This window comes from Diadema antillarum, unplaced genomic scaffold (genome assembly GCF_040938485.1).
Source record: "Diadema antillarum isolate AM-2024a unplaced genomic scaffold, OU_Dant_1.0 scf00000063, whole genome shotgun sequence".
In the NCBI taxonomy this organism is placed as follows: Eukaryota; Metazoa; Echinodermata; class Echinoidea; order Diadematoida; family Diadematidae; genus Diadema; species Diadema antillarum.
The window spans coordinates 4,496,069-4,523,225 of NW_027270952.1; the positions used below are offsets into that span (position 1 = coordinate 4,496,069).

General features: G+C 37.2%; 1 protein-coding gene, 1 long non-coding RNA gene and 1 other non-coding gene across 5 annotated transcripts in view; 1 reads left to right on the forward strand and 2 right to left on the reverse strand.

Annotated features, from left to right (window-relative positions):
* Window positions 1-27,157, forward strand: part of LOC139716308 (uncharacterized) — a 105,056-nt gene that overhangs the window by 47,652 nt on the left and 30,247 nt on the right. For both annotated transcript variants that reach the window (XM_071627868.1, XM_071627869.1), the window contains one exon: window positions 17,730-17,823. In XM_071627868.1, the coding sequence (XP_071483969.1) occupies window positions 17,730-17,823 (94 nt within the window). The remainder of the gene's footprint in view (window positions 1-17,729; window positions 17,824-27,157) is intronic.
* Trnas-gga (transfer RNA serine (anticodon GGA)) lies at window positions 5,009-5,081 on the reverse strand. The gene has a single exon. It is a non-coding gene; the product is annotated as a tRNA-Ser (tRNA).
* On the reverse strand, window positions 5,975-10,477 carry LOC139716228 (uncharacterized). 2 transcript variants are annotated; one of them, XR_011709879.1, is made up of 5 exons: window positions 9,944-10,477; window positions 9,088-9,232; window positions 8,353-8,450; window positions 7,726-7,831; window positions 5,975-6,514 (listed from the first exon to the last, which is right to left on the reverse strand). It is a non-coding gene; the product is annotated as an uncharacterized lncRNA (long non-coding RNA). The 2 variants fall into 2 exon arrangements; XR_011709878.1 differs by lacking the exon at window positions 9,944-10,477 and having other exon boundaries at window positions 9,088-9,598.

Sequence of the window (27,157 nt, forward strand, 5' to 3'; positions counted from 1 at the left end):
CTTAATTGTACATTTTCATCTTCTTGAATGCAACATAATGGATTTTCTCCAAACTTCCAAACTTCGCAAAATGCGTTCCTAGGGGATAAGATCTCAACGTGATCAAATAGGCTCCATGAAACCCCTTGGGGCCCCAGGGGGACCAAACCTCCTAAATTAAGGAATCTATAGTCAGTTATATTCATGTCTAGAATCAGAAATGATAGAGCTTTTTTTAAGTCTTTTTTTTTTCAAAACTGCATGTAGACCAACTTAAAGTACAGTGTTCTTGGCAGGTATTTTTACCAATGTGATGGAAATGCAAATGGACACCATGCCCTCAGCTCTCAAAGCTGCCCCCACCACAAGTTTCAAATGTTCTCAGGTAAGATTCTGCAAGAATGCATGGAAGGTGAACTTACAATACTCAGGTGAGCGGGAGACCCCGGGGTCTCTTGTTACTTATTGAATCTGTCTTGCTTAGAACTAAGAATGCAGATGTTATCTTTGTAAACTTTTACTTGTGCTGTTGTGCCTCAGTCTTGACTCTTAATGCCCCAGTCACATAGACATCCCGGATCACCCCGTACCACCCCAGATCTGATCCGGGGAGAGATCCGTGTTGACGCTGGGAGGCCAACACGGCAACTTTTGGAGGTCAAAAACATCCGGCGTCATCCGGGGATTGCCGTGTTGGCAGAGCAATCCGGGGTGGTCCTTGTGGCTGCCGTGTAGATGCCGTGTTGATCCGTGTAGACGCCGCGCTCTTCCGGCCATATCCGTGTATGTAGCTGCCGTGTTGATACCGTGTGTACAGTCATACCAAAATCCCGGATCTCCCCGGACGTCCGCGGATTTTCCCGGATCACCGTGTAGATCCTTGAGCATCCGTGTTTATATGTGACTGGAGCATAAGCAGTTGGTAACTCATGCTAGAAGTAGAAGCTACATTGTAGTAGCAGAGCCCTACTTGTCAATTAGACTTTTAACCGGACATCAGGTAGGCTTACATTGAATACAGACCTAACGTTAGATATAGGTGAATGTTTTAGTTTCATTTTTTTTTTAGTTTCATTACATTTCCTAAAAAATTCAGAAGAAGACAACTATTACACATACATGTATGTGAGTTATAGTTTTGGGCGTTTAGCATGCGTGAATGAAATGAGGCTTTGGCTTGGCAAAATCAACCATTCTTTGTCGTAATTTGTCAGTAAACTTGTTTGTGGTTATCAGAAATGTAGAAATGGACCATGTTTTATGCTTGCATAGAATTTCAAAAAGTGCATTACAGAAGTAGAATGGATAATTTCCTCTCAAAAGTGCTTACGTCAATGTGACCTGTGTTTGGTTTCATTCACTCCAGCCACCGCTCTCTGTTACCCATGTTACATTATTTTGTAATTACACAAATGTCCGCCCGCTAAAATAGAAAGCATGACAAAATTGCATCAGTTTTGAATGTTGTGAGGGACATAAACAAAGCAGAGTTTTAATGTAAGCTTGTGAACTAGACAGCTTAGATCTACAGTAGATTAATCTAGTTCTAGATCCCAACGACACGTGACATATTGGGTAATCTTTTGAAAGTTTGTACACCTACTGTATCTTCATTAGATCTGGGCAAGTCCAAGATAACACGCGCATTCCGTATGGGACATTCAGAGACTTTTATGACTTGAAAAATAGTGTTAATGGCCTTTGATCATATTGAACTTTATCATGGTGATTGATATCTAGAAGTATAATCATGTAAAAAATTGAGAAAATGACCTTGACAATCATATTCTAGAAGAGAAAATATGTGCCATTACGTATGGAACCAGAAAATTTTTGTTTTTTTGAACATTTTTTTCAACCTCAAAACTCGCTGAAAGTATTTCATTCTACAACTTGTAACTCATTGTGATGAAAGTCACAACACTCAAGATTATCACAGGTAAGTTTCATGTCATTAGGCAAAAAGCTCTAATTACAGGTTCTAATTAAAGACAGACATGACTTGTTACGTATGGGACAGTTACGTATGGGACACTTTGTCCCCCATTCATTTAGTGTGTGAAGAACCATTTTAATATGGGTATTTTGCATAATTATTGAAGTAAAACCAGTTGAAACTACTCAAATACTGATCCAGATTGTCAAGGAAACAATATTCCCCAAATATTCACCATCATAGTCATATTCAATCATATTTTTATATTTTTATGACCAACCTGAGTATGCATGCCCTTTGTCCCCCATTCGTTTAGTGTGTGGAGAACCATGTTTATGGGTATTTTGCAAAATAATTTCGCAAAATACCCATAAACAAATTTTTGCATAATTATTGAGGTGGAATCAGTTGAAATTACTCAAATACTGATCCAGATTGTCAAGGGAACAATATCCCCCAAATATTTACCATCATAATCATATTCAATCATATTCTACATTTCTCATGAATTCTCCTCTTTCTTTATCAGGATAGTTACTACTAAAAAATTGAATAGTTTAAAGTGTTTACTTCCATTGATGAAGGGCAGTTTGCCATTTAGTTGTCCCCGCCGAACGAGTTCGAGCAGGGGACTATGAAACGGGCTCCGTACGTGTGTGTGTCTGTGCGTCCGTCCGTGCGTCCGTCCGTCCGTGCGTCCGTGCGTCCGTGCGTCCGTGTGTGATCAAAATGTTCAATTTGCTACTTCTCTGTCATTTATAAGCCAATTTTGATTCTGTTTGCTTTATATGATAGCACTACATGGGAGCTTTAAAACTTCTACACAGAATTTCAGTTGTGACCTTTGACCTTGACCTTTGACCTATATTGTACATTTTGCTACAAAATGCTACTCCTTCGCCATTTCTAACCCGATTTTGATTCCGTTTGCTTTATGTGATGGCACTAGGTGAGGGCTTCAAAACGTCTACACAGAATTTTGACCTTTGACTTCTTTGACCTTTGACCTTGATTTTTGACCTATATTGTACATTTTGCTACAAAATGCTACTCCTTCGCCATTTCTAACCCGATTTCGATTCCGTTTGCTTTATATGATGGCACTAGTTGAGGGCTTCAAAACTTCTACACAGAATTTTGACCTTTGACTTCTTTGACCTTTGACCTTGATTTTTGACCTATATTGTACATTTTGCTACAAAATGCTACTCCTTCGCCATTTCTAACCCGATTTTGATTCCGTTTGCTGTATGTGATGGCACTAGGTGAGGGCTTCAAAACTTCTACACAGAATTTTGACCTTTGTCTTCTTTGACCTTTGACCTTGATTTTTGACCTATATTGTACATTGGCTACAAAATGCTACTCCTTCGCCATTTCTAACCCAATTTCGATTCCATTTGCTTTATGTGATGGTACTAGGTGAGGGCTTCAAAACTTCTACACAGAATTTTGACCTTTGACCTTGATTTTTTACCTATATTGCTCATTTTGTTACAAAATGCTACTTCCGGCGGGGACATATATTACGCACTGCGTAGTTTCTACTTTTCCTTGTTTCAATAAAAAACAACTTGACACAAGAAATATTAATTTCAATAAATAAGCAATACCTGCTGCGTGGAATTCCAGTAATCGAGTAGATGTATGATGTCTGTCTAGCAGTCAGGTCATTGATTTGAGTCACACCTCAGTATGTACCCATGAATTTTGTTGTGGCTACTATTGAAAACTGAATAAGGACAATTTGTGTATCACTTGCAATTTTAAAAAAAAAATCATTTTACTTTATATATATGGGCATTTCCACAGTAAATGGGTAGTTTTAGGTTGGAAAAACATGAAAAATTAAAATTGTCTTCAGAGTATCCATATTTCAGAGTTTGGTTGCCTAATACCTATATTAAATATTTTTAAGTAGGAAAAGATAACTTTGTATTCAAATAGAGCTTGAGTGGGTATGTAAGTAAGACATGTGTAATAGCTATGGGGCGAACGCGTGTAACACATAGAGTAGGACAGAAATATTGGAATGATGGATTCCTCATACAAAGAATACAAATATTGATTTGAAATCATCTGACACTATTTATTGTGCTGATACATTGTGATAAGAACAATTTAGGGTGTCCATATTTGTGAAAACATTCATTATTTGTGTCGTTTTGAAGTGTGCATTCATGATTAATGCCAGAAAATTTGTGCATCATATCCGAAAGGTGAGATCATGTTTGTACTAAGTTCCTCCATAATCGGGCAAACTGTTGTCATATTCAATATCTGTATGGGTGCATGTGTGTGTGAGGAAAAGCCAAAGCTTCATTGGCATGGAGTTTCTTGAAATTCCAAAGTACATGATATGACATGTATCACTGCATTAGTGGTGAACGTATGTAACACAAGAGTAGGACAGAAACTTGAACTCTACAGAGTTTTTTAATTTCCAAGGTATACAATACACTCCCATTCTCCAGTATATTGTGTAGTTCATTTTAAACCGCAATGTGCAGTATATACAAAGGCTGAAATATCGAAATATTGTATGCAAAGGAGCATTTTGCTGTTGTCATTGGGTCAGCAGTTACCATATGTGTCCATTACACCTTGAATTGATATTCCTATATACACATACATGTAAATCAAGTGGATTGTATATTGCCTGTCCAAATTTAAAACTAAAGTGATTTGTTTTTTTACTGATACAAAATTACATACAAATGTTAAGATACAGTTTATAAGGAATTAACTAGAATTTCAGTCATCACATCCCAAACTCAATCAACACACAGGCTCTGGAAACAAGAATTAAAACTTGCATTGTTCATTTTTCTATTGCATTTAATGTCCATCAGCCACAGTCAGAAACATAAAGCAGTTAATGTACCAATAGCTGATTTCAATGTGAAAAGAAACTGTCATTTGATAGTGCAACAGTTAAATCTGTTCATTTCAATTTACATTCATTTGAAAATGAATAGTTGTAACATTCATTAAGGAAATAATCCTAATAGGAAATCAATACACAAAGAATGACACTTTCTGAATTGTTCAGTGTTTCTATAGTAGCCATGATATAAAAAATCATGGGCGTATATACTCGAGCAGGATTTGAACCTACGACCCCCTGATCTCCGGACAGGCGTCATCTCCACTAGACCATCGAGCTTCTGCCTGACAGCAAAAAAAAATTAATAAATCATGGACGTACATACTCGAGCAGGATTTGAACCTACGACCCCCTGATCTCCGGACAGGCGTCATCTCCACTAGACCACCGAGCTTCTGCCTGACAGCAATGAAAACATCTTGACAGAAAAATTCCATGAATTTGAAAGCGCCCTTTTCTTTGCCTGCCAATTCAATGCAGTATGGTGTATCTAGGCTCATACAGGCTCCATAAACAAGAATTAAACTTGCATTGTTCACTCTTCTATCGCCTTAATGTCCATCAGCCATAGTTAAGAAACATATGGTTTATCAAGAATAATACTGATATCTCCTTATACTTTCGGCTTTATTGCAAACATTTTAAATGGTAGGATATTGTGATACAACAGACCGACACATATGCATCAAATGTGATATCTTGAACATATTTCAAATCACTGCTCCCAAAGGTAAACTGGACCTTTAATGTAAATCAGTCACAGTAAGAAACATAAAAAAGTTAATGTGCCATCAACTGTTTTCGAAGAATAACACTTTCCGAAATGTTCAGGTACTGTCAGAGAACTCTTAACTTTACTATCTATGAGTTGATTTGTAAATTAGACCAAAAAAAAAAAAAACACGCACAAAAAAAAACCCCACCCTTTTTATGTGCCCGCCCATTCGATACATATGCATTCAAATGGTGTATAAGGCCCATCCTGGAATTTCAGTCATCATATTCCAAACTCAATCAACATACAGGCTCTGAACACAATAAAAATTGACATTGTTCGTTCTTTTATCGCCGCAATGTTCATCAGCCAAAGCAAGAAACAAAGCAGCTAATGTAATAACTTTTTTATTCAGTTGTATCCCTGTTTATGTCTTGCTTTACAACAAAAGGGATGGTAAGTATTGATTTAGGTGATGACTCAGCTTTTAACTTTTTGAAATAGCATATACCAGGTAGGTTCTCTTAAAGGCATTGAAAGTTTACTTAAGTGAAAATCAGTTTTGAAAAGGCTGAGATATCCAAAAAGAAAGTTGAACAAAGCGATCCTCATAAAAGTTGAAACCCAGATCTTCTATTTCAATAACATTGGTTTACTTTGTGGTTTCATACCTCAGCCATTTGAAGACCATGTTTCATAAGCTAAACTTTGAATTCCTTGTAGAATTGTATGCTCATAAAAATTTCATAAGTGGTTTCTTATTACATTGTATCTTGCAAAAAATTAAAAGCTCAAGTCATATCTGATATGGTTTACAACTTGAAGGAAAAAACAACAACTGCTGTCTTGTGGTGCTTTGCTCCTCCAAGAGAATGGGATCAGGCATTCTGCACAGGATATTGTTTGTAGATTCTCTGGAGATGTCATCTTTGAACGACCACTTGAAAACTCCATGCCTTGGTTTCCCCATCAAGTCATCATCCAGGATGTCTTTTACCTGTCAAAAAAAAAAAAAAAAATTATACATACATAATCAACAAATACATATATTGAGTTCATTTTATCACAATTTTTGAAAGTTTGGAATATTCCTACATACTGAGTGCAGATAAAAGATTGTTCAAAAGCCATGTACATGTCACCCGCAATTGAAATAATCATAGTTAAACATTTTGCTGCATAGTTATTCCATAAACCAAGCAATAAAATACACAAACTACAAATACAGTAGACTCTTATTTTTTTTTTAAATGGAATTTTAGAAAAAAAAAACTGTTACTGTAGAAACAAAAGTATGTGTAGCCATCCAATTAGAAGAGCTGTGTTTTATCTAACAATCTTCATTCAAAGACATCTAATAATAAAACATTTCCAATAAGTTTTGCATACACTTGTATAGGATTATAGAAATTTGGAGGAGGCCGTGAGTTATCGCTATCTTCGAAAGGTAATGTGTAATATTTATTTTTTGCTGCAGACAGCAATTTAGTATCAACACCTCTGCACAATGTTTGCCCTCTTGAATTTCTTTTCTGTTTGATTATTTAGTAATGTATGCAATATTTATAGATTTTGGGAAATAAATAAAGAATACTTCTGTACATAAAAGCAATGTATGTTTGTCATAGAAAAAAAAAGTTGACCTCCAATCTATCAACCCACCTAGCAACCTTTCCTGGCCAAAGTTTAAAAAAAAAGAAGGATAGGTGTAATTCTTGGTATCGCCAATACCTAGTTGCCGTGCGGAGAGCAGTGTTCTAGATGCATTATGAGATAGCTTACAGGACAAACTTGACCTGGTTTTGGCTGCTCATGCACTCAGATCATGCTCTTTCTTTATCCAGAGGTATTTTTGTTGAAGATTTCTTCGCTTTCCATCATGTGACCAGCACATTGAAGCCTTGCAGTAGTGAACCAGGACTCTAGTGACCGCAAATCAGTAAAACTTAAAAACTTCCAACTCTTTTAAGCTGAATTTTAACCAAGAAAAAAGGGATGGCAATGGAAAAGCAGACAATTAACTCCATTGAATCATATGGGAACTGTGACCTCTACTTAGCGTGAGACAACCAGAAGTGAACAAGGGCACAAAAGAATCCCAAAGTGTATCTGTGACAGAGCTCTTCAGCATGCACAGAAGTTTTTTGTGCACTGGCGATACCAAGAATTGATTGCAACTTCATGAAAATATGCATACATTGTACATACCTTATCACTGGAAAGCAAACATGCTTGGCGTGATGAAGAGATGCTCTGGGCACTCAGAGATTTAAAAAATTTCCATCAAAAGCTGTAGAACACGGCAATGCAGCTTCTATAAATAAAATGATAATAACATCTGGTGAAAACCCCGATAACCACAGATATGGCTACACGACAACGGATAAAGATATTACCAAAAACAACAAAAGGAGGGCTAACTACAATTGTACATAATCATTCAAAAAGATATCTGATAAAATCTTTATAATAAAGAAGAATATGCCATAGTGTCAAAAAATATGGAGGCCATGGCTTCTATCTTTGAAGGGTAACAATCACTGTTTGTTTCACACTGTAGAAAGCAATTCAATATCTCCTACAAACATCCTACACAAACTGCTCTGCAATCATTTATTCATGTATGCACTATAAATTTATATACTTTAAAAATGAATAAGAAATAGTCCTGTACATAAAAGGAACTTCTTTATTTTTGTCATGGTCTGAAAAAAAAAAAAATATATATATATATATTATGCACCCTTAATATATTTAAGAGTGCCAATGTAGCAGCCTTTTTGGACAAAAAAAAAAAGGAAGATTACATAATGAAATGAAAATATGCATTCACACCTTATCACTGAAAAGCAGACAGGCTAGTCATGATGAAGGGATGCTCTGGGCACTCAGAAAATCTCCACCGCAAGCTGTAGAACAGGGCCACGCAGCTTCTATAGTGATAATCGTATCAGAAGAAAACCCCAAATATGCACACATGTGGCTACATGACAATGGACCAAAATATCATGGAAGACAACAAAATGAAGACTACACATGTACCAGTTCTATGACATCTACAAATAAAATATTTACAATACATAATAGCATCGCATTCAAAATATGGAGGTCATGGCTTCTTTGAAAGGTATTACTGTTACTTGTAATGTTTGTTTTCCATTGTAGAAAGAGATTTAATATCTCGTACACAATTTGCTTAGTGGTCATTAATTCATGTATGCAATACAAATTTATAATCTTCATTAAATAAATACAAAATAGTTCTGTAAATAAACATAACATCGCAGAATTTCTGTGAAGTGAAGTTGCGGAACTTTGGTCATGTCATACATTTATTAGAGCAGAAAGATTTGGGGCTGATTTCATGACGGGGATCGTTTTTAGGACACGACACAGGCCAGCAAAGAGAGAACATGGTGGATGGTGCGACAGCTGGAATGAGGCTCTGCACAGATAACTGTCCAGGCCACAAAAGACAGGGTGTTATGGACATATTGTACATTGATTCAGGGTCACTTAGCTCCAACGAGCCCTCCCGCAAAATCACAAAAATATGTATATACACCTCACCGTAACACTGGTAAGCAGACAGGCTGGGCACCAGCATGATGATCGAAGGGACGCTCTGGTCACTCACAACACAGATTGAATCACCACTAAAAGGTGCAGAACAGGGCAGCACAGCTTCTCACATAACAGTTGCTAGTTGTCTAGTCTACATCAAAACATAGAAATAGAATCTAAATAAATAAATCATATCATGAGAGAACTGCAATCCATGAGCTCATGTGGCTGAAGGACAACATTAACAACGTTAGAAGTCGAGTTTGCACTTTGCTTAGGCAGAAATAAATCAAGTCAAATCCCGATGTGGGCCTGGTAAATTTTCTTTTCGAAACTTGTTTGATCATGGGTGTCTACATACACAAACGATATCGTGTGGTTACACTTGCACTTAGGACTCATGTCACTAGCGTAGCGCTAGCCTGGCTTTCGAAATTCAATATTAAAATGTTACAGTTACACTCGTTTACGTTTCGTAAACTGAATAGCGAGTTAACGTTAACACGGTTACAGTGCGTCAGCTCACGAATGACAGTGGAGTTAAACTTGTATTCAGCCATTCTAAGTACCACTCTTGGCTTAGATTTCGATCATTGCTGTTCTGTCACTGTCAGTTTGGTTTTATTTTGAGGAAAAAATATTACGAAAAGATGAAAAGAAAGATTATTTGAAGCTGGAAGCAACGAAGAATTTACTAACAAAAAATAACACATGTGGGTTATCGTCAGTTATCGTCCGTGTGAACTCGAAAACAAGTAGTGAAAGCTAGCATACAGAGAATCTCAAAAGAATTTCTAATAATGCCAGCAGGGCCATTAATCCTAAAAATACGGAAGATTCTACTCTAGAATGCAAAATTTACCTTTTGTCAGTGAGAGTCGTAATCACCTCCGTCATATTCAGATCTGAGCAGTCGATGCTGGATTGTACGCAATGCAGACATAACACGGGAAATTTCATGCGAACGATACGCAACCTCGGACAGAACGGCACGAAACAAGGAGGTAAGCAAGACATGGGAACGATCTGTCTGAGTTACGCGCGTGCGAACACACGTAACGAAGACCGATTGTAGATTCTGTCCACCGTTCGTGCGTCCCACCAAGCGGAGCGTACCCACTGAACGCACGTAACATACTGGACAGAATTAGAAACGGAAGCTGAAGCTAGATAACTAAATGTTCTGAAAAGACAGCTATGCTTATGGCGCGAAACCGAAAGCAGATGTCTAACTTCAGGGTAGTGTCGGCGTTTCCGTGTTAAATCGAACGACTCTGGAGTGTCTCAACTAGCAGTTACGTACGTTCGCGGCGTGGACAGAAAATTGAATTTGGTAACTTTGAATACGGATATTAAATATTTGATTTAATTTTCTGTTGAATTAGTGAAACCTAACTTGAAAGTGTGGTCAGCAAAGTGTATTTAACACAAAATAACTGCACTCTGACGCCTGGAAACCAAACGAAATTGAGGCCGAACGTACGTAACTGAAGTAGGACAGAACGCCGACCTTTTTGGTCCAGCTTGCTTTCCACTCTCTCAAAACTCGTGTAATCGTTCAGGGCGAGCAAGAAAATGATTTCTCGGTGCATTGGCGATAAATTTTGAATTATAATCCATCCAGGGTGCGTGTCTTCTAAGAAAATTTATTTTATACAAGTTACAATTTATGTCAATTTTTATTTCAAATTTGCACATTATCAACAATATTAAATAAAAACAAACAAACCAGCACATCACAAAAAAATGACAAAAAGACTCAACGAGGTTGAATATTTTATTTCACCTTGCCACATTTATTCACGAAATAAACAAAAAAAGATGATTAAAACAAATATATTCAAATAAAATTGCTCTATGTCTAGAGTGCATAAAACTACCCATTTACCGTGGAATTGCCCATATATATATATATAGTATATATAATTATATATTTTTTTTTAATCACAACCGTTTCAATTGGATCTCCATCAAATTAACTTGGAATTCCTCTAGTCTTAGAATTGTATGCTCTTTAGTAATTCATGTTATTGGTTTCCAGTCATCTCATAAAATGTTGAAAACTGAATCCCCATTTCTACAGAAACTATACCATCCCTTTAATGCTGATTTTCATTGTGTATTTTGCCATCTTCCCCTCCCCCTTTGTGAAAATTGTTCAGCCAAGTACATGTATTGTTTCAAGTGTCTATAATTCAAAAAGTAGCTACAAAGTTGGGATGCTTTCTTCAGGATGATTGACCATTTGTGTACTGAGAGACCTTCCCAGCTAGCCACATGCATTCACATGCAATATGTATGAGGATGTCCCATACGTAACGCATTTGTCCCATACATAACATTATTTGATGGCCTAATAAAAGATATTTCTTTTACTATTTTTTCTTCTTTCTGTGGTATTTAATTTCTCTAAACAATAAATTAGAACTTTCCAAAGGGGCATTCAAATAACCTTAGCAATTTCAGAAAAAACATTAAAAAATGACCTCAATTTGTTACGTGTGGGACATCTCATGATAGGACAAGAGCTAGTTTGCATAATCATTTGCATAATCCCTAAATTTTCATACCAAGTTTAACTATTTGATGAACTTCTTATGTCCACATATCAATCAAATATTTGCTTTCCTTTGAATAAATATGAAATTTTATAAATGTCCCATACGTAACACTATGTTTTACATTTATGCAAATGAAGCCCTTGAAATTTGCATAAATTTACCTAATATCATTTTTTCCTCCATGGAAATCAAAACTTCAACTCATAAGCTTCAAAATGATACCAAATACGTCAATATTGAGCAAAGATGAAATTTTGCCTTCTGAGGGGACCTTATCTTGGACTTGCCCATTAGTAGGGCAGATATGTAGCAAAAATTGGTCGAAATGCTCACATCCGGCGGAAAGTATGAAATTTTGCATATAGGGGAATTTTGGGGCGCTGATTTCAAATATTGCCGGATCCAAGAGATCTGACCACGGGGTCGGCCGCTATTTTGAATTCCAATATGGCCGCCATCACAAAACAAATTCAAAGATCCCTATCTTCAGTTCTGCATGACCTGTGGCACCAAAATTTGGTACACAAGAGCATTTTGACACATTAAATTTGATGACAGATTGATTTTGGAGTGTCTGACAAACATCGAATGGCCACCATTTTGAATTCCAATATGGCCGCCTCGACGAAATATTCAAAATCCCTATCTCGATTTCTAAGTGATGAGTGACCCTGAAATTAGGTGTAAACAAGTATTTTACCATACTGAGTTAAAATATAAACTGATGTGATGTGTCTGACAAACACAATGCCTGCTATTTTGAATTCCAATGTGGCTACGAAGACAAACATCACGACTAACATTCACGGGCATGTCAAAAAGTGCAGCAAAGAGGAAGCATAATGCACCTTTCACTGACGTCACAATGTAAATACAGCAGCGCGCACTCTATCAGTGACAAACACGCGCTCACTCTATCAGTGACAAACACGCGCTCAATCAGGTAGCCTAATTTACAAACCCGAGATAGAGATTTTCAACACTCCAACATGGCAAATATGTATAAAAATTCAAATTGGCTGCCGTGCAGCTTGTCAGACATATCAAATAAGTCTGTTATTGAAGTCATCATAAACCATGCTTTTACATGTATATATCAAATTCCAATGGCTAATGTCATTCAGAACTGAAGATAGGGATCTTTGACGGCGGCCATATTGGAATTCAAAATGGCGGCCGACCCCGTGGCCAGATCTCTTGGATCCAGCAATTTTCGAAATCAGCGCCTCAAAATACCCCTATATGCAAAATGTCATACTTTCCGCCGGATGTGAGCATCTTTTTCACATATCTGCCCCACTACATCAGAGCATATGTTAAGCAAAGTTGATTATCAGTCATGTCATGTCAACATCGGTAGCACTTGCATTACTCTGTCGAAAACAGCCCGTAATTTAGGTGTCATATTTGATCAGGAAATGTCATTTCGAAGTCATGTAACTCATATTCAGCGGAATGTTCGATATCAGTTGCGTAATTTGAGTTTCATAAGGAAATATTTGTCTAAATCTGCCACTGAGATACTTATTCATGCTTTGATTTCTTCTCGGTTGGATTTTTCGAATTCATTGTTGTGTAATCTAAAAAAAAGATGTCACAAAACTTCAACGGTTGCAAAATTCTGCTGCCCGATTGTTAACTTTTACTAATAAGTTTGATTCCATGTCACCAGTTCTCCGTTCCTTACATTGGTTACCTGTAGAAAAAAGGATTATTTTCAAGATTCTGTTATTAGTACATCATTCAGTTCATTCTTTTTCCCCAATATACATAAGTAATTCTGTTCAAAAATACAATCCGACACGAAGGCTGGGTTCATCATCAGATGCATTCTTACTCCAAACACCCAGAGTAAAACATGGGTATGGTGATCGTGCTTTTTCCGTTATGGGACCAAAATTGTGGAATCAGTTACCTCTTCAGTTAAGGGAACTGTCATCGACAGAGTCATTCAAATCCAAACTTAAAACTTATCTGTTCCTTTCATACTGAGGACTGTAATTGCTGTATGTCATTAATATTGGATCAATATTGTATTTTTAATTGGTATATGTTGTATTCTTTATTTGGTACCATGTATATTTGTTTTTGTTTACCATTTTCTTATTTGTTGAAATGTTTGAATATGTATATGCATGTATATGATATCTTTTCATTTTTGAAGCGCCATGAGCACTGAAAAGTGGACTTGTGCGCTATACAAGTAGCCACTATTATTATAATTATTATTACATCTGTAGATCTCTCAATCTAGAGATCTAGACTAGCCCTACTCCTATAGAGTCCTACATAAAAATGTGCTCCCAAAACACCCTCTGAACCATGGAAAGTTCAGGAATCTAGCTATAGCACATTCCGATTCTGGATATGGATAACATACCTTGGCTCAGTGTATCTGTATGGGGATCTGTACTGTACGTAAACAGTTCCGATACTTTCCGGAGACGTAGGCCCTTCGTCTAATCTGCTCACCACAAGTTTTCTAACGGCTTCTGCTGCTTCTGCTTTGGCTAGCTAGAATGCATGCACTGCATAATGTCTGTAAAAATTCCTTGTTTTATTAATGATGTTACATCCATCATGGTCAAACTAATAAAATGTTTTTGCTACATTCATTAATGCAATCAGCAATTTTTTTCCTATCATGTGGTAAAGGACTTCTCTGGTAACTCCATACTATAACAAAGATTGTTGTTGTTTAATAGAGCACTGATAAAGTTGATAAACTGAGAGTAAGTTATGTGTCAATGCAGAAACCTTGAAGTGCCCTCCCCCCCCCCCCCCCCCCACACACACACACACACACTTTTGAAAATGTGGCACTGGCCATGCAATGCACTCTTTCTTACCATGATTTTAGGGCAGTAAAAAAAAAAGGAAGTAGTTTCTCATCCAGATTTTTTGGGAGAGGTGATGTGAGAGGTCCTTACTGTTCTTATTCTGAAGCCACTGCACAGCGTAAAGGCGCTAGCGTACTGTAAACGTCAAATATTTTACAAGGTTTTTATTTTCGGGAATTTTGTGACTCGGGTGCTATTCATGAATTAAAGACACACAAATATATTGACTCTGATCCCAATATGAATGTGATGTACACGTATACATATTCTCCGTTCAGTGGAGGACTCCAGGAACGCGAATTTAATCACTCGCAATATTGTCGGGAAGTCCCAATTTGCAAAAATTTAGACTCACTAAATATATGGCATAAACAGTATTTGTGCATACCCTGATATAATGATTTCTAAACATACACAAACTAACCCTAGACATTTCACAACCTTAATTACTTTCATCTGAGTCTCCAAAGTTGGGTGAAAGTTGTATATTTGCTGTTTATTTTGACACTTTCTCCACATTTCAAAATGACTTTATGGCGCTGGTATGTGCATGTAGGCCTCATACCAGTGGCTGCACTACTTGTCGTAGCGCGACTGACTACTGACTGGGCAAGTATAGCACAGAGCATCAATTCAAGCAATTGAGTTACTCCATAATGTTTTTAAAGTCCCTTAAAAGTGTCTTCTACTATACTCTAGGGACTCAAATTCAAATGTGTCTAGGTTGTGATTTATTTAGGTTGTGATTTATTTAGGTTGTGATTATATTCATGTTTGATAATCATTCGTGGTGCAAAGCGGCACTAGCATCCTAGTGCGATTGCAGCACACAAGTGCATACTTAGTTGAAACTACATGTAATCACAACCCCAGCTCATAATATGTGTACTATTTACATGAAAACAAGTGTGTGCATGATGAAGTCCTGTCCATTCATGATGTATATATACATTCTGATGTTCTCCAACAGCACGTCCAAGCCGACAGTATTACATAGCGGCTGGTTTGTAAGTGTACTTCGCTAGCGGAACGACAGTGAATATGCACTATCAGAGATTCTTATGCAATGCGTGCATGACATCATAATCAGTAGAATAATTTCCTGAGATGATTTTTCGGCCACTTAAAAGTAGAAAATATTGAAAAAAAACACAAGTAAGAAATATTACAGAGCATACAATTCTAAGAGGAATTCAAAGTTTATTTGAGGAGTATTGGTTTTGAAAGGGCTGAAATATCCAAAAACAAAACAAAACAAAACAAAGCAATCCCATAAAAAAGTGGGTCCCCCTATTAGTAGGATCCTTTTGGTATGGATATATCAGCCATTTCAAGACCAATTTTGATCAAGTAAACTTTGAATTCCTCTTAGAATTACATGCTCTTTCATATTTCATGAGAGGTTTTCCATTATCTCACGAAAAAAGTTGGAAACCTGAAGTGCCATTTCAAACGAAACTATACTGACATCCCTTTAACACTTCAACTCAAATATTGTTTGAATACATTAGGTGTTTGAAACAACTATCGTTTTTTCATCTGGAGTACAGTAGCGATCATGACCAATCATCATCAAAATCCCACATTTGGTGCAAGGGATCATGCTGGATGAGAGGGAAACCATGTCAGCAAGGCCTAGATTGTAGAAATTTCCATGAAAGAAGAGTTGATAATAAGTGTTGCGTGCCAGGCAAAGGAATGCGCATAAGCATTCCTTCACTCCCCACTAGGTCATAAACTGCATGTAAATTGCATCTGGCCCCCATCTCGGAGATTAGGGGAAGGGAAACCATGTGGTACAAGTCTTGTTGAGGAATAACGCCCTCACTTGTTCTGTCTTAACCCATTGATTATGCTATAACACATTTCCCATAGACATCTGGCCGAGTATATACTCTGGACTCGTCCTCAACAGGTTAATGGAGTAAAATCTTTGTCAGATGCAAAGTGACCAAAATTTTTATTCAAGTTTTTATACTGATGTTTAGTAATCATATATTCAAATCTGATGATATTTGGTGATGCTGCCCCCAACCTTCTCTCTTTTACAGGTAAAAAGTCACCACCATGTTATATTTTTTGCATGTGTTTGACCATCTACATTTCTTTATAGATTTTCTTCAAAACTCATTTTCTTCAAAACTCATTGGACATTTTAATGGCTCAGCCGAGAAAGCCGATGCGAAGAAAGATAGGCCAGATATTACATCTGCTCGCCTGGAAATACGTGCTTTATGAATGATGGCCCCAATGTCCCGCTGCACTCGTAAAGGGTTTTGAGCCTTTCGTGATGTCATAATTCAGGGCTAAAAAAAACGGCTGTTCCGGGGCAAAAATCAGTGAAGTGAATTGAACGGTTTTAACTCGCGATTTCTCAATAGCGCGAATATCTTTTAATAAGTCATAATGATAATCTGCTTCAGGAGATATTTCCCTCTGCTTTGATACCTTTTTTCATAAGCCCCCTCCCCATTTACTCTTTCTTGAATTTCATCCCGTTTTTTTTTTCTTTTTCTCTTCGTTCGCCCCCCCTTCTCTTAACATAGTCTCATTTCTCTTTCCTCCGCGGGATTATTCATCCTTTCTCCATTAATTCCGCATTCCATAGCCCACATTGTTCGCTGACTTCGTTCTTCTCTTGGTTTCATGAATCTTCACTTCTCTCTCCTATCGCCATGATTTTCCAACCTTCAACTCCTCCCCTTCCCTTCTATTTCATCTTTCTCCTCCTAACGATGTCCAAATATCTTACTTGATTGGCACTCTATTCTTCCTTACCACTCCCTCTGTTCCCTTCTATACCATCTCCACTAGTGCAACTTCAACTCCAAGACCATTACTGTCCCCCACTCTTCACTTTTTGCCTTCCCTAAAACCCCGATATGTCGCTTCCTTCTTCAATTCTCCTCTTTTTAGGCTCTTCTTCTGCCAAGCAACAATCCGGTTTAAGGACTACATACACATGGTGTCATCGCAAACCTTTCTCCCTCATTTACTTCACCATGCAAACCTTCAAGCAACACAAAATTGTCTACAGTTATGGTTTATTGAGAAATATAGTGATATCTCCTTAATAAACTTTACGGCAACATTTTTATGTGGTAGGATGTTTTATGATACAACTGACCTATATACATATGCATCACGTGATATCTCGAACATCTTTTAAATCACTGCTCCCAACGGTTAACTGTACCTTTAAGTATCAGGCCCCTTGGGCTCTTGTTTCCTTTTTTCTGTCAAACAGAGTCCTGATGGCAGGTTCCTCGCCAGTGGGGCCATTGATGGTATTGTGAATATTTTTGACATTCAGTCAAGCAAGCTGCTTCACACATTGGAAGGTGAGTTAAAGATGAGATTGGAAATACTACTGATAATAATAATAATAGTAAGCATGAAAAGGAACTGTGCTTGTACAAGTTTCTTATGACCTCAAATAGGCATATTGATTTCTTTTTGTTTTTTGGGTGTTTTTTTTTTTGGGGGGGGGAGGGTGGAGCAGGGCTAGGTTGCTGCTCCCTTTTTTTTTATCGTGAAGTTTGTTTTTTAAATTGTTTTCTTTTAGGGGGGATGAAAAGTAGGGGTTGTTGTACTTTCATCCGGTTGATTTGCTCCGAAATATAGGGATGACTAGTGTATTTCATAGGCTGCTGCTAATTGAAAGATTTAAACCCTTTACTTAGATTTTTGTGTTGATGTATGTAACAAGTAACTAATGAGATTTTAAACCGTCTCTCAACTATGTGAATAATACCCTTTGAATTCTCCCTATCGCATATAGCTCTCCGAATCTGAACACATATGGCGCTCTAATTTTTTTACCTTTAATTCTTGGGATATAAACTTCCGGTCATGAATGTGCGATGTGTAAATGTACGCTTTTATGTACATTGAATGCCGAAGTACTAGTATTCATAGATGGCATCAAATTTATAGTCTTATAATCTCGCGAATAATAGTTGTGGGCAGTTCCAGCATTACGGACATTACATTTCAGACAAAATTTGCAACTTCAAAAGGTCATTAAGATAACAAAATATTTTCATTCTGAACTCATACAGTGGAATCACTCACATATGAGGCTAAATCATAAACAGTGAAAATTTCAATCCATTTCACCATATCATATGGCACTTACTGCATAAAATGTTGGCCGTTACGGACATTACATTTTTTGGACATGACTTTTTGCATGCCTATACAATCATTGAAAAGTCTGTGAGTTTAAGCACATAATTAGACCAATGTAGGAATAAATTGAAAGGTAAAGAAAAGTTTAAAGAAAATAAAATCAAATTTAGTGAAACAGATGGCACATGTACCTCCTATAGCCATAATTGTGGTGTTACGGACATTACATTCTAAGCGTTACGGACATTACAGATTTGTCCACTTTCATTAAGTGGCAGGAGTCACATGCAAGTATTAATATTTTTTATCCTTTTCACTTGGATGGTAATCAGTACACATTGGACAATGCTACTATAGCCCTTTCAGGAGATCTTTTATTTCAGGAGTTGCCAATTTGAGGACTATTTGGTCAGTATGGACCCCTACTTTAACAATTTGTTGACTTTTCTATCATATTGGAATTTAATCAACTTATTTAATGCCTGTAATAAAGTTATGATCTATAAATAACATATAGATCAGCCTTTTGACTTTCTATTATGATATTCAAACTTTTAATTACTCAAAATGTAATTTGAAAAAAATGTTACGGACATTACAATTTTTATTCACATCTACATAGCCATCACTGAGCGTAACTCTGTGAGAATAAACGACTTTTATTTTAATCAAAACTAATGCATAATCAAAATAAAATAAAATAATGGTTCAACAAATGCTCAGTATGTATTTTTACACAATGAATGTTTAGTTTTAATTTCTTTTTCCCCCAACAGTTTTTTGAAGTACAACAGTCTTTTCCAGGGTCAGAAAAGTCTGTTTTGGAGAATATTGTTTATTCTGCTTCCAAATCAATCACCTTGGAAGCAAGAAAGGTGTTCTTGACCAATTGTTGGAGAGGGTCTAATACTAATGATTCCATCCTGTTCTAAAAATGGCTCTCCTTCACTACACTCAAAGAAATATTCATGGCTCCTTGTCTTTTCAGAAATTTCATAATCGATGGACTATCCTCATTACATAAAGTCCAACCTCAGTTATCCAGCAATCACTTGTCTGGATTGCTCTATTATCCAAATATGGACTGGCACATTGTTGTTTTTTTTTGCATAATTCGGTGCAAAATATGACTAAAAGTACATATCACTTTTTTATTCTTTACAAGGTAATTGTGATTCAGGATATAAATGTTAATCGCTGTGGTACAACATTATATTTCTAACAACCAAAATACTGTTGCTAGAAGGAATAATGAGGAAGTGTATTTCATTCACATCCCCATTTGATTTCCACATTATTAAATAATAAAACATGAAATTTTCATGTAAATTATAATATTGAATTGTCAATAAATAATATCCTACACAATTTGCTTACAAGTGTCATGCGTGGGCATATCTCCCTTATCCAGCAATATCATTTTATCCAGATGGCTACTGTTCACGACATGGTTAGAACTTGAGGTTGGACTGTATTTCCTTTACAGACAAGTCAGACCACAACTGACCATACATTGTGTAAAAGGCCTTGTCCAGAGATGTTTTTGACTGTTTCTCTTCTTTAACAATGTTTTAACATACATTCTTGCCATCATAGTATAATTACTCAACTTGATATGCTGTTGCTGTATTAGAAGATAGCTTGCATCCATGTACACGTATTACATGGGAGAAATAAGTAGACACAAGAAATAAGATTGTAGAGGAATGCAGATTAGTCAAAACCTTGTTGAAACACTGCACTTGTTGCTGAGTAAAGTCCAAAATCAATTTTCAGCAAGGGCTAGGGCATTCATTGTGACAGATATCAATATTGTAGGGTAGAATCCAAGCTATTCCTAATAATCATATGTAGCTAATACTTTTGCCACAAATGTGTAATGTCCGTAACGCATTGGTTATGTAATGTCCGTAACGCTTTTTAAAAGGAATTATGCAGGTTCCCGAAAAACTGTGTGGATATGTTGTGTGATATCACATTTTAGCTTTGCATTTGAATTTAGAACAAAATTAGACCAAAACACAGTGTGTTACAAGAACTTTTACATCTAAAACGTTACGGACATTACGCTTTGAAAGAGGTGGAAATTCAAAAAATTGAAATGCTCATCTTTTAAGAAAGAATTATTTTCTTTCGTAACCAAGGAGGATGACGTAAAAATGAGTCATCAGCTTTATCATAGCATAAAAATGTTTGCCTGAAAGTCATTTTATAGGGAAAATTTCTACTTCAGAAGAATTACATGCAAATTATACTGAATTTTTCTGCAATATCTTAGAAAAAACACACAATTTCAATACCTAAAAAATTACATTTTTTCCTAAATGTACCAAATTTTTTCATCATATCAGTTTGATATGACCCTTCCTGAATACTTTCCAGGGTAAAACAAAGTTGTTTCTTGATTTTCGTTTTTCCACCCTCGGGTAACATTTTTCACGGAATTGCCCTTATTTTCTAATCTGTAGCTTTACATTTGATAAATGGGATTCTTCTGCAAAGCGGCCCAATGCTGGGCCGATGATGCCAAACGACGAAATTATGGAAAATATCTATAGATGAAGGATGGACATGGGTGAAGTTCCCAACAGACAAAGTTCAGCGGAGAACGTGGAAAAATCTGCTTCGTAGGAAAGATCACTTCGACCTGAAATCAAGCTTGCGTATTTGTTCGACACATTTCCAGAAAGGGGCAATTTTAGCAGATGACACTGCAAATGCCCCACCGAAATAATTTTACTGGAACAATTTCGGACAAGATGAAGCACGAAGGAAGAGAAGTGCTCCATCCGAGTGCCGACAGATCTGGGCCGGTTCGCGATCATCACCCAGACCCAGGCCCAGCCTAGCCGCACTGGACGTGGACCCGAATGCGAAGCGGGAGGGAGTCTGTCATGCCCAGCCCTTCGTTTACCGTTTGTAGAAACATTTCTTTCACTAAGAAAGTCCTTTAATTGCGACACAGACATTCTCTGAAATTGGTCATCATCTTGATCCATGCTTGCTTGTGCATGACGAGATCTGTGCGTTTTGAATGAACGATCAAAGATCCTACACTATGTAGGATCTTTGGTACGATTTTCCACAACCGCAAAACTGGAAGTTTACGTCCCACCCCCCCTCCCCCCCCCCCAAAAAAAAAAAAAAAAAAAAAAAAAAAAATATATATATATATATATATATGTCTTTAAAAATCCTCTTCTCTAGAACCAGATGACAGTAGTTTCATGTTTGTTTATAGCAAATCCAGGGGTGCTCACCTTGGTGCCCAAGGAAGGGGGATGGGAGGGGTCCAAATTGGGGCCTAAATTGAACATTTTCATCTTCTTGAAAACCACATGCTGGTTTTCACCAAACTTGGCTGGAAGCATTCCTAGGGGGATAGGATCTCAATTTGTTCAAATGGGCACCATGCCCCACCAAGGGTCCCCCAGCGGGCCCAAACCCCCAAGATTAAGGAATATTTTAAAAGTCATCTTCTCTAGGACCAGAAGTAATAGAGTTAAGTTAATACTTTGTGTTAATACACTACATTGATGACTGTAGTTTGTTCATGGCAGATCCAGGGGTGTTGCCCTTGGAGCCCGGAGAAGGAAGGGGGAGGGGTCCAAATGGGGGCGAGGGAGAGAAAGCACCCAAATTTAAGAAATCATATGTATCTTCTGTCTAGAGATAAGCTACGTAAGTGCTGTAAGGTAGTAGATTGGTGACTGCAGTTTCTACTGTGTTCGTGGCAGATTGAAGGGTAGGCTGGGGGAGGGTCATTTTCTTCTTCTTGAAAACATGGTCAAATTTGTCACTAAGCCCAGTGTGTTATCACAAGGATGACAATTTATATACTTAATACATGGACCCCAGAACCCACTATTTCCACACACACACACACAAAAAAAAAAAAAAAAATAATAATAATAATAATAATAAAAATTATAATGATAGTAAATGAATACAAAGATTTTAGAAAAAAAATAAAACTGGAAAATCTCTGAGTGAATACATTGGTGAGTAGACTTTCAAGGTCATTCATAGTAGCTCAAGGGGTTGGGCGGGGATCAAATTCAGGGAGGCAGTTTTTACATACAAAGTGTTGTTGTTTTTATTAAATTGCATAATCAAATTTTATAGATACAGTGTACTTGGCAAGTATTTTTACCAGTGTGATAGAATATGCCAATGGACACCATGCCCACATGAAATTCTCAGAGATGCCCCCACCCCACCCTCCCCCCAAGTTTGCAATGTTCTCGGGTGAGAGTCTGCAAGAATGCATGGAAGGTGTAATTCCGATAATCAGGTGAGCATGAGATCTCCATGTTTTTAACAGTTATAAAAATCTTACACACCATCAAAGGCAATCATGCACAGTCTGTAATGTTTGCCCATCCCATCATCCCGCATTGTGTCACATCCATCCCATTTCGTCCATGGTGGCCTGAAACATGATTACTGTGACCACTTGGAACATGGTATAAACATAGCATTACAATGAAGTGGTCTCGAGATTTAGGCTCAGTGAGATCAGCTGACCAATGTTGTGTGTTGTCTAAGCTGTCCCAACTTTAAAGAAGTGTAGCGATATGTTTCCCAGCAAGATTGCAAAATAGAGGTCTTGTGTGACTTGGTTACAGAGTGCAAACAATCCCACTTTGCTTCTCATTCACAGAAGAGCAAAACCCTGGTGAAGTGGCCCATCCCCAAACACATTGGAAAATGGTTTCTGATTCTATCACATGTGATACAGGCCAAGTAAAGAGCAATAGTCAAATCAAATAGTGAAATCAACCAGATACATTGTGCTTCTTGGAAGGTGGATGTAATGAAAACATCACGTTCAAGAAGTACACACACTATCCACAAGGCACATCCATCAAATATGTAACATCATCGTGTAGAATGAATAATATCAATTAGTACACTAGTTCAGGCTATGATCAAATCTCTGATGGGAACACTTGCCCTCTGAAAGACAATTACATCAGATTAAAGCAATCACTCTACCTGCATTGGTTATTGACCAAAGCTGGCTGTTAGTGTGGAGAGCCTAGCTTGTCATTCTGCACATGCAATGTTTCTTCTTGCAGAAGCAAACTTCCACACATTGATTCTAGTTTTGGTAGGTTAAGCTAGACGCAAAGTTCCCGGAACGCCGAAGGCGCCCCCATTCGTCGAAAACTCTATTGGAACACTGCAAATGCTTTTGTAAGGAAATGACTGGTTGCGACTTGGCCTGATTTGATGACGTTATCGGCAATTTATAAGCAATGTATAAGCCATTGTCTATTTATAAGCCATTATCCCGAGTGTGATTTTTTGGCGAGTTATATCCCAAATAATATTTCTCTCAAGCATTTGGTGTGATTTGATGACGTCATTGGCGATTTATAAGCGACTTATAAGCCATTGGCTATTCATAAACCGTTATCCTTTGTGCGATTTTTTGGCGATTTATAACGCAAATGAACAACTTGAACGCCATCGATGCATCGCGTGTTACTAAGTAATTGTCATCGCATGTGTTACATTCGACAGGCATCCATCAAAGACAAAGTTCATGAGAAGTGAGAAATGAAAGTAAACTGAAGTTTTTTATTATTATTTGTAATGTCACGCTGTCGCACATACAGTACAAAATCAACGGCGATTTCGTGGTTTAGGTCCCCACTCGCTGAAAGTGAGAGCGCGCATATTCCTTTACAATTTGTGCTGCGTACTACTACTGGATTGTTGTCCCACACGTAAACATCTGTGTTGCCTAGTTAACGTTCAACTCTTTCAACCTGTACCGCTGTGGTTCTAGACCTAACTGTATTATCAACTCTTCTTCGTGAAGCATGGCTAACGCAAAGTCAATGGAGGTGGATTGAAGTCCCCATTGAATAAAGCGATAGTGTTAGTGTTACGTGTGCGAGGTGAATGAGGGCGACCCAAGGCCTAAACCACGATTAAGCCATATCAACATGTTCATTATAATAATAGCCTCTATTTCTACTTCACTCTAAAGTTATACCGAAGAAAGACTAAGGCTGACCAATTTGAAAAAAAGAAGAGAGGAGACATAGTCCAATCATACAGAACATCGAACATGCAGAACATGGCAGAATATTCAAAAACATTTGTCATTGACAATTCAAAACCTGAGATTGAGAACTACAGTCAACTTCGGATACCTCAACGTCGGATAAGCCGAATACCACTTACCTTGGGGGCAAAATGAAAGTCCCGATTGTTCCTATGGAGTTTCCGTGTATTAAAATTCGCGTAGCTCGAAGAAAATAACTCGAAGTTCGGTTACCTCGAAGTGAAATCTACTGTCCCGATCTTAATTAACTTATTGTTTTTCCCAGCATGTAGCTCGAATCGAAATTGCAAACATCACTCAGCATCTCCGATTATTTAAAGCGCGCGTAGACAGCGAAGAAGACATGTCACAAATCTTTTCACACTCGACTGTAAATATTCCCGACCAGAACGATCGCTCGCCCAAAGAAATACCCCATACACGGCTGACAAGAAAAATCCCCAACACCTACCTACATCCGTACACGGTATGCACATAGCACCCTTGCCAATGGAGTGCTTACGATAGCACTACGCTCTGCCCCATCATCTTCGTTTCTTTAACCACTGTGTTTTAATTCTTGATCAGGCTAGTCATACTGCATGCGTAGATTTCTTAACAGTCGTGGCGCACCTGCGTAGGTGTCGACAGTTATATCTTTGGCATTAATCACGGTCCACTGTCCAAACATCAATCTCCTGCGTAGTGCCTTTTTAAACTTTTTTTTTTGCCTTTCACAAAGTATGTTTCATTTATTCTTCCCCGAGAACGTAAGCACTGATTTTTTTTTTCAGCAATGCGATTATAAAAATACTGTGGAATATGATGTGGAAGTATAGGCTGAGCATAATAAAGAATAGAATAGACAGGGCTCCACACTAACTTTTATTGGGCCACCAGTATCACTGATTTTTATTTTTTGGTGGTCGAATTTACTCGAAATTTAAATCTGGCGACACACACAAAAAAAAAATGGAGAAAAACATTAGAAAAACTAAATCGGTCCTACTAAACATAGAAAAATGAATATTAAGCATTATTAAAGTGATACAGATGCCCATGTCTAAAACAAATGAATAGAAAATACAATCATCTTATTCTGTGTTTTAAGATTTAGCAAATAGGCGTATAGATTATTATAAAAGTTGATGCCTATATATTTAGGAGGTCAAAACTTACGTTTGAAATGAAAAAGTGGGAGCATTTGCAGACATGTGTTAGCATCCGACATTTGTTTTAGCATTGTAAAGAGCCGAAAGTTAACGATATTCATTTCTTATTGTAAAAGCAATCATCCAATATTTATTAGTCTTTTAGCACCTTACGGAGCCGAATATTATCCTTAATCTTTTTTAAATGTAAAAGCAAACAACCGACATTCAATTTAGCATCTTACGGAGCTGAATGCTATCCTTATCCATTTCCAAACGTGAAAGCAAACATCCGCTATTTGTTTCAGCATCTAACTGAGCGGATTAATACCGTTAATCATTTCCAAATGTAAAAGCAACAATCTGTCATTTATTTTTGCATCGTACGAAGCAGAATATTACCGTTATTCATTTCAAACATACGACATTTATTTCATCATCGTACGGAGCCGAATGTTACTGCTGTCCACTTCCGAAAGTGAAATGAATCATCTGACAATTATTTTATCATCGTACGGAGCCGAATGTTACTGTTTTTCATTTTTGAACATCGAAGCTGACATCAGACGTTTATTTTACTATCAAACGTAGCTGAATGTTACTGTTATTCATTTGGAAATGTAATAGCAAATATCCAATATTTTTTTTAGCATCATATGGGGCAGAATGTTACTGCTATTCACTTCCAAACATGCCAAACGTATAAGCAATCATTCGAGATGTATTTTAGCATCTGCCGGAGCTGAATGTTATTGCCATTTACTTTCGAACGTAAAAGCAAACATCCAGCATTTATTTTATCATCGTAAGGAGTTGAATGTTATTGTTACTCATTTCCGAACGTCAAAGCAAACATCAAACATTAATTTTACCATTGAACGCAGCTGAATGTTACTGTTATTCATTTCGAAATTTAAAAGCAAACATCAGACAGTTATTTAAGCATCGTATGGAGCAGAATATTACTGCAACTTCCGAACATAAAAGCGATCATCTGACATTTATTTTAGCATCTTCCGGAGCTGAATGTTATTGCTATTTCCTTTCGAAAGTATAAGGAAACATCCGACACTTATCTAACCATCGTACGGAGTTGAATATTGTTTTTCATTTCCGAACGTCAAAGCAAATATTCGACATTTATTTCAGCGTCTTCCGGAACCGAATGTTATCCTTATTCATTTCCGAATGCAAAATCAAATATCTGACATTAGTTTTAGCACCATACGGAGCTGAGTCTTATCGTTTTTCATTTCCAAAAGTATGAGCAAACATCCGACATTTATTTTAGTATCTTACGGAGCCGATTGTTACCGCTGTTTATTTTCAAAAGTA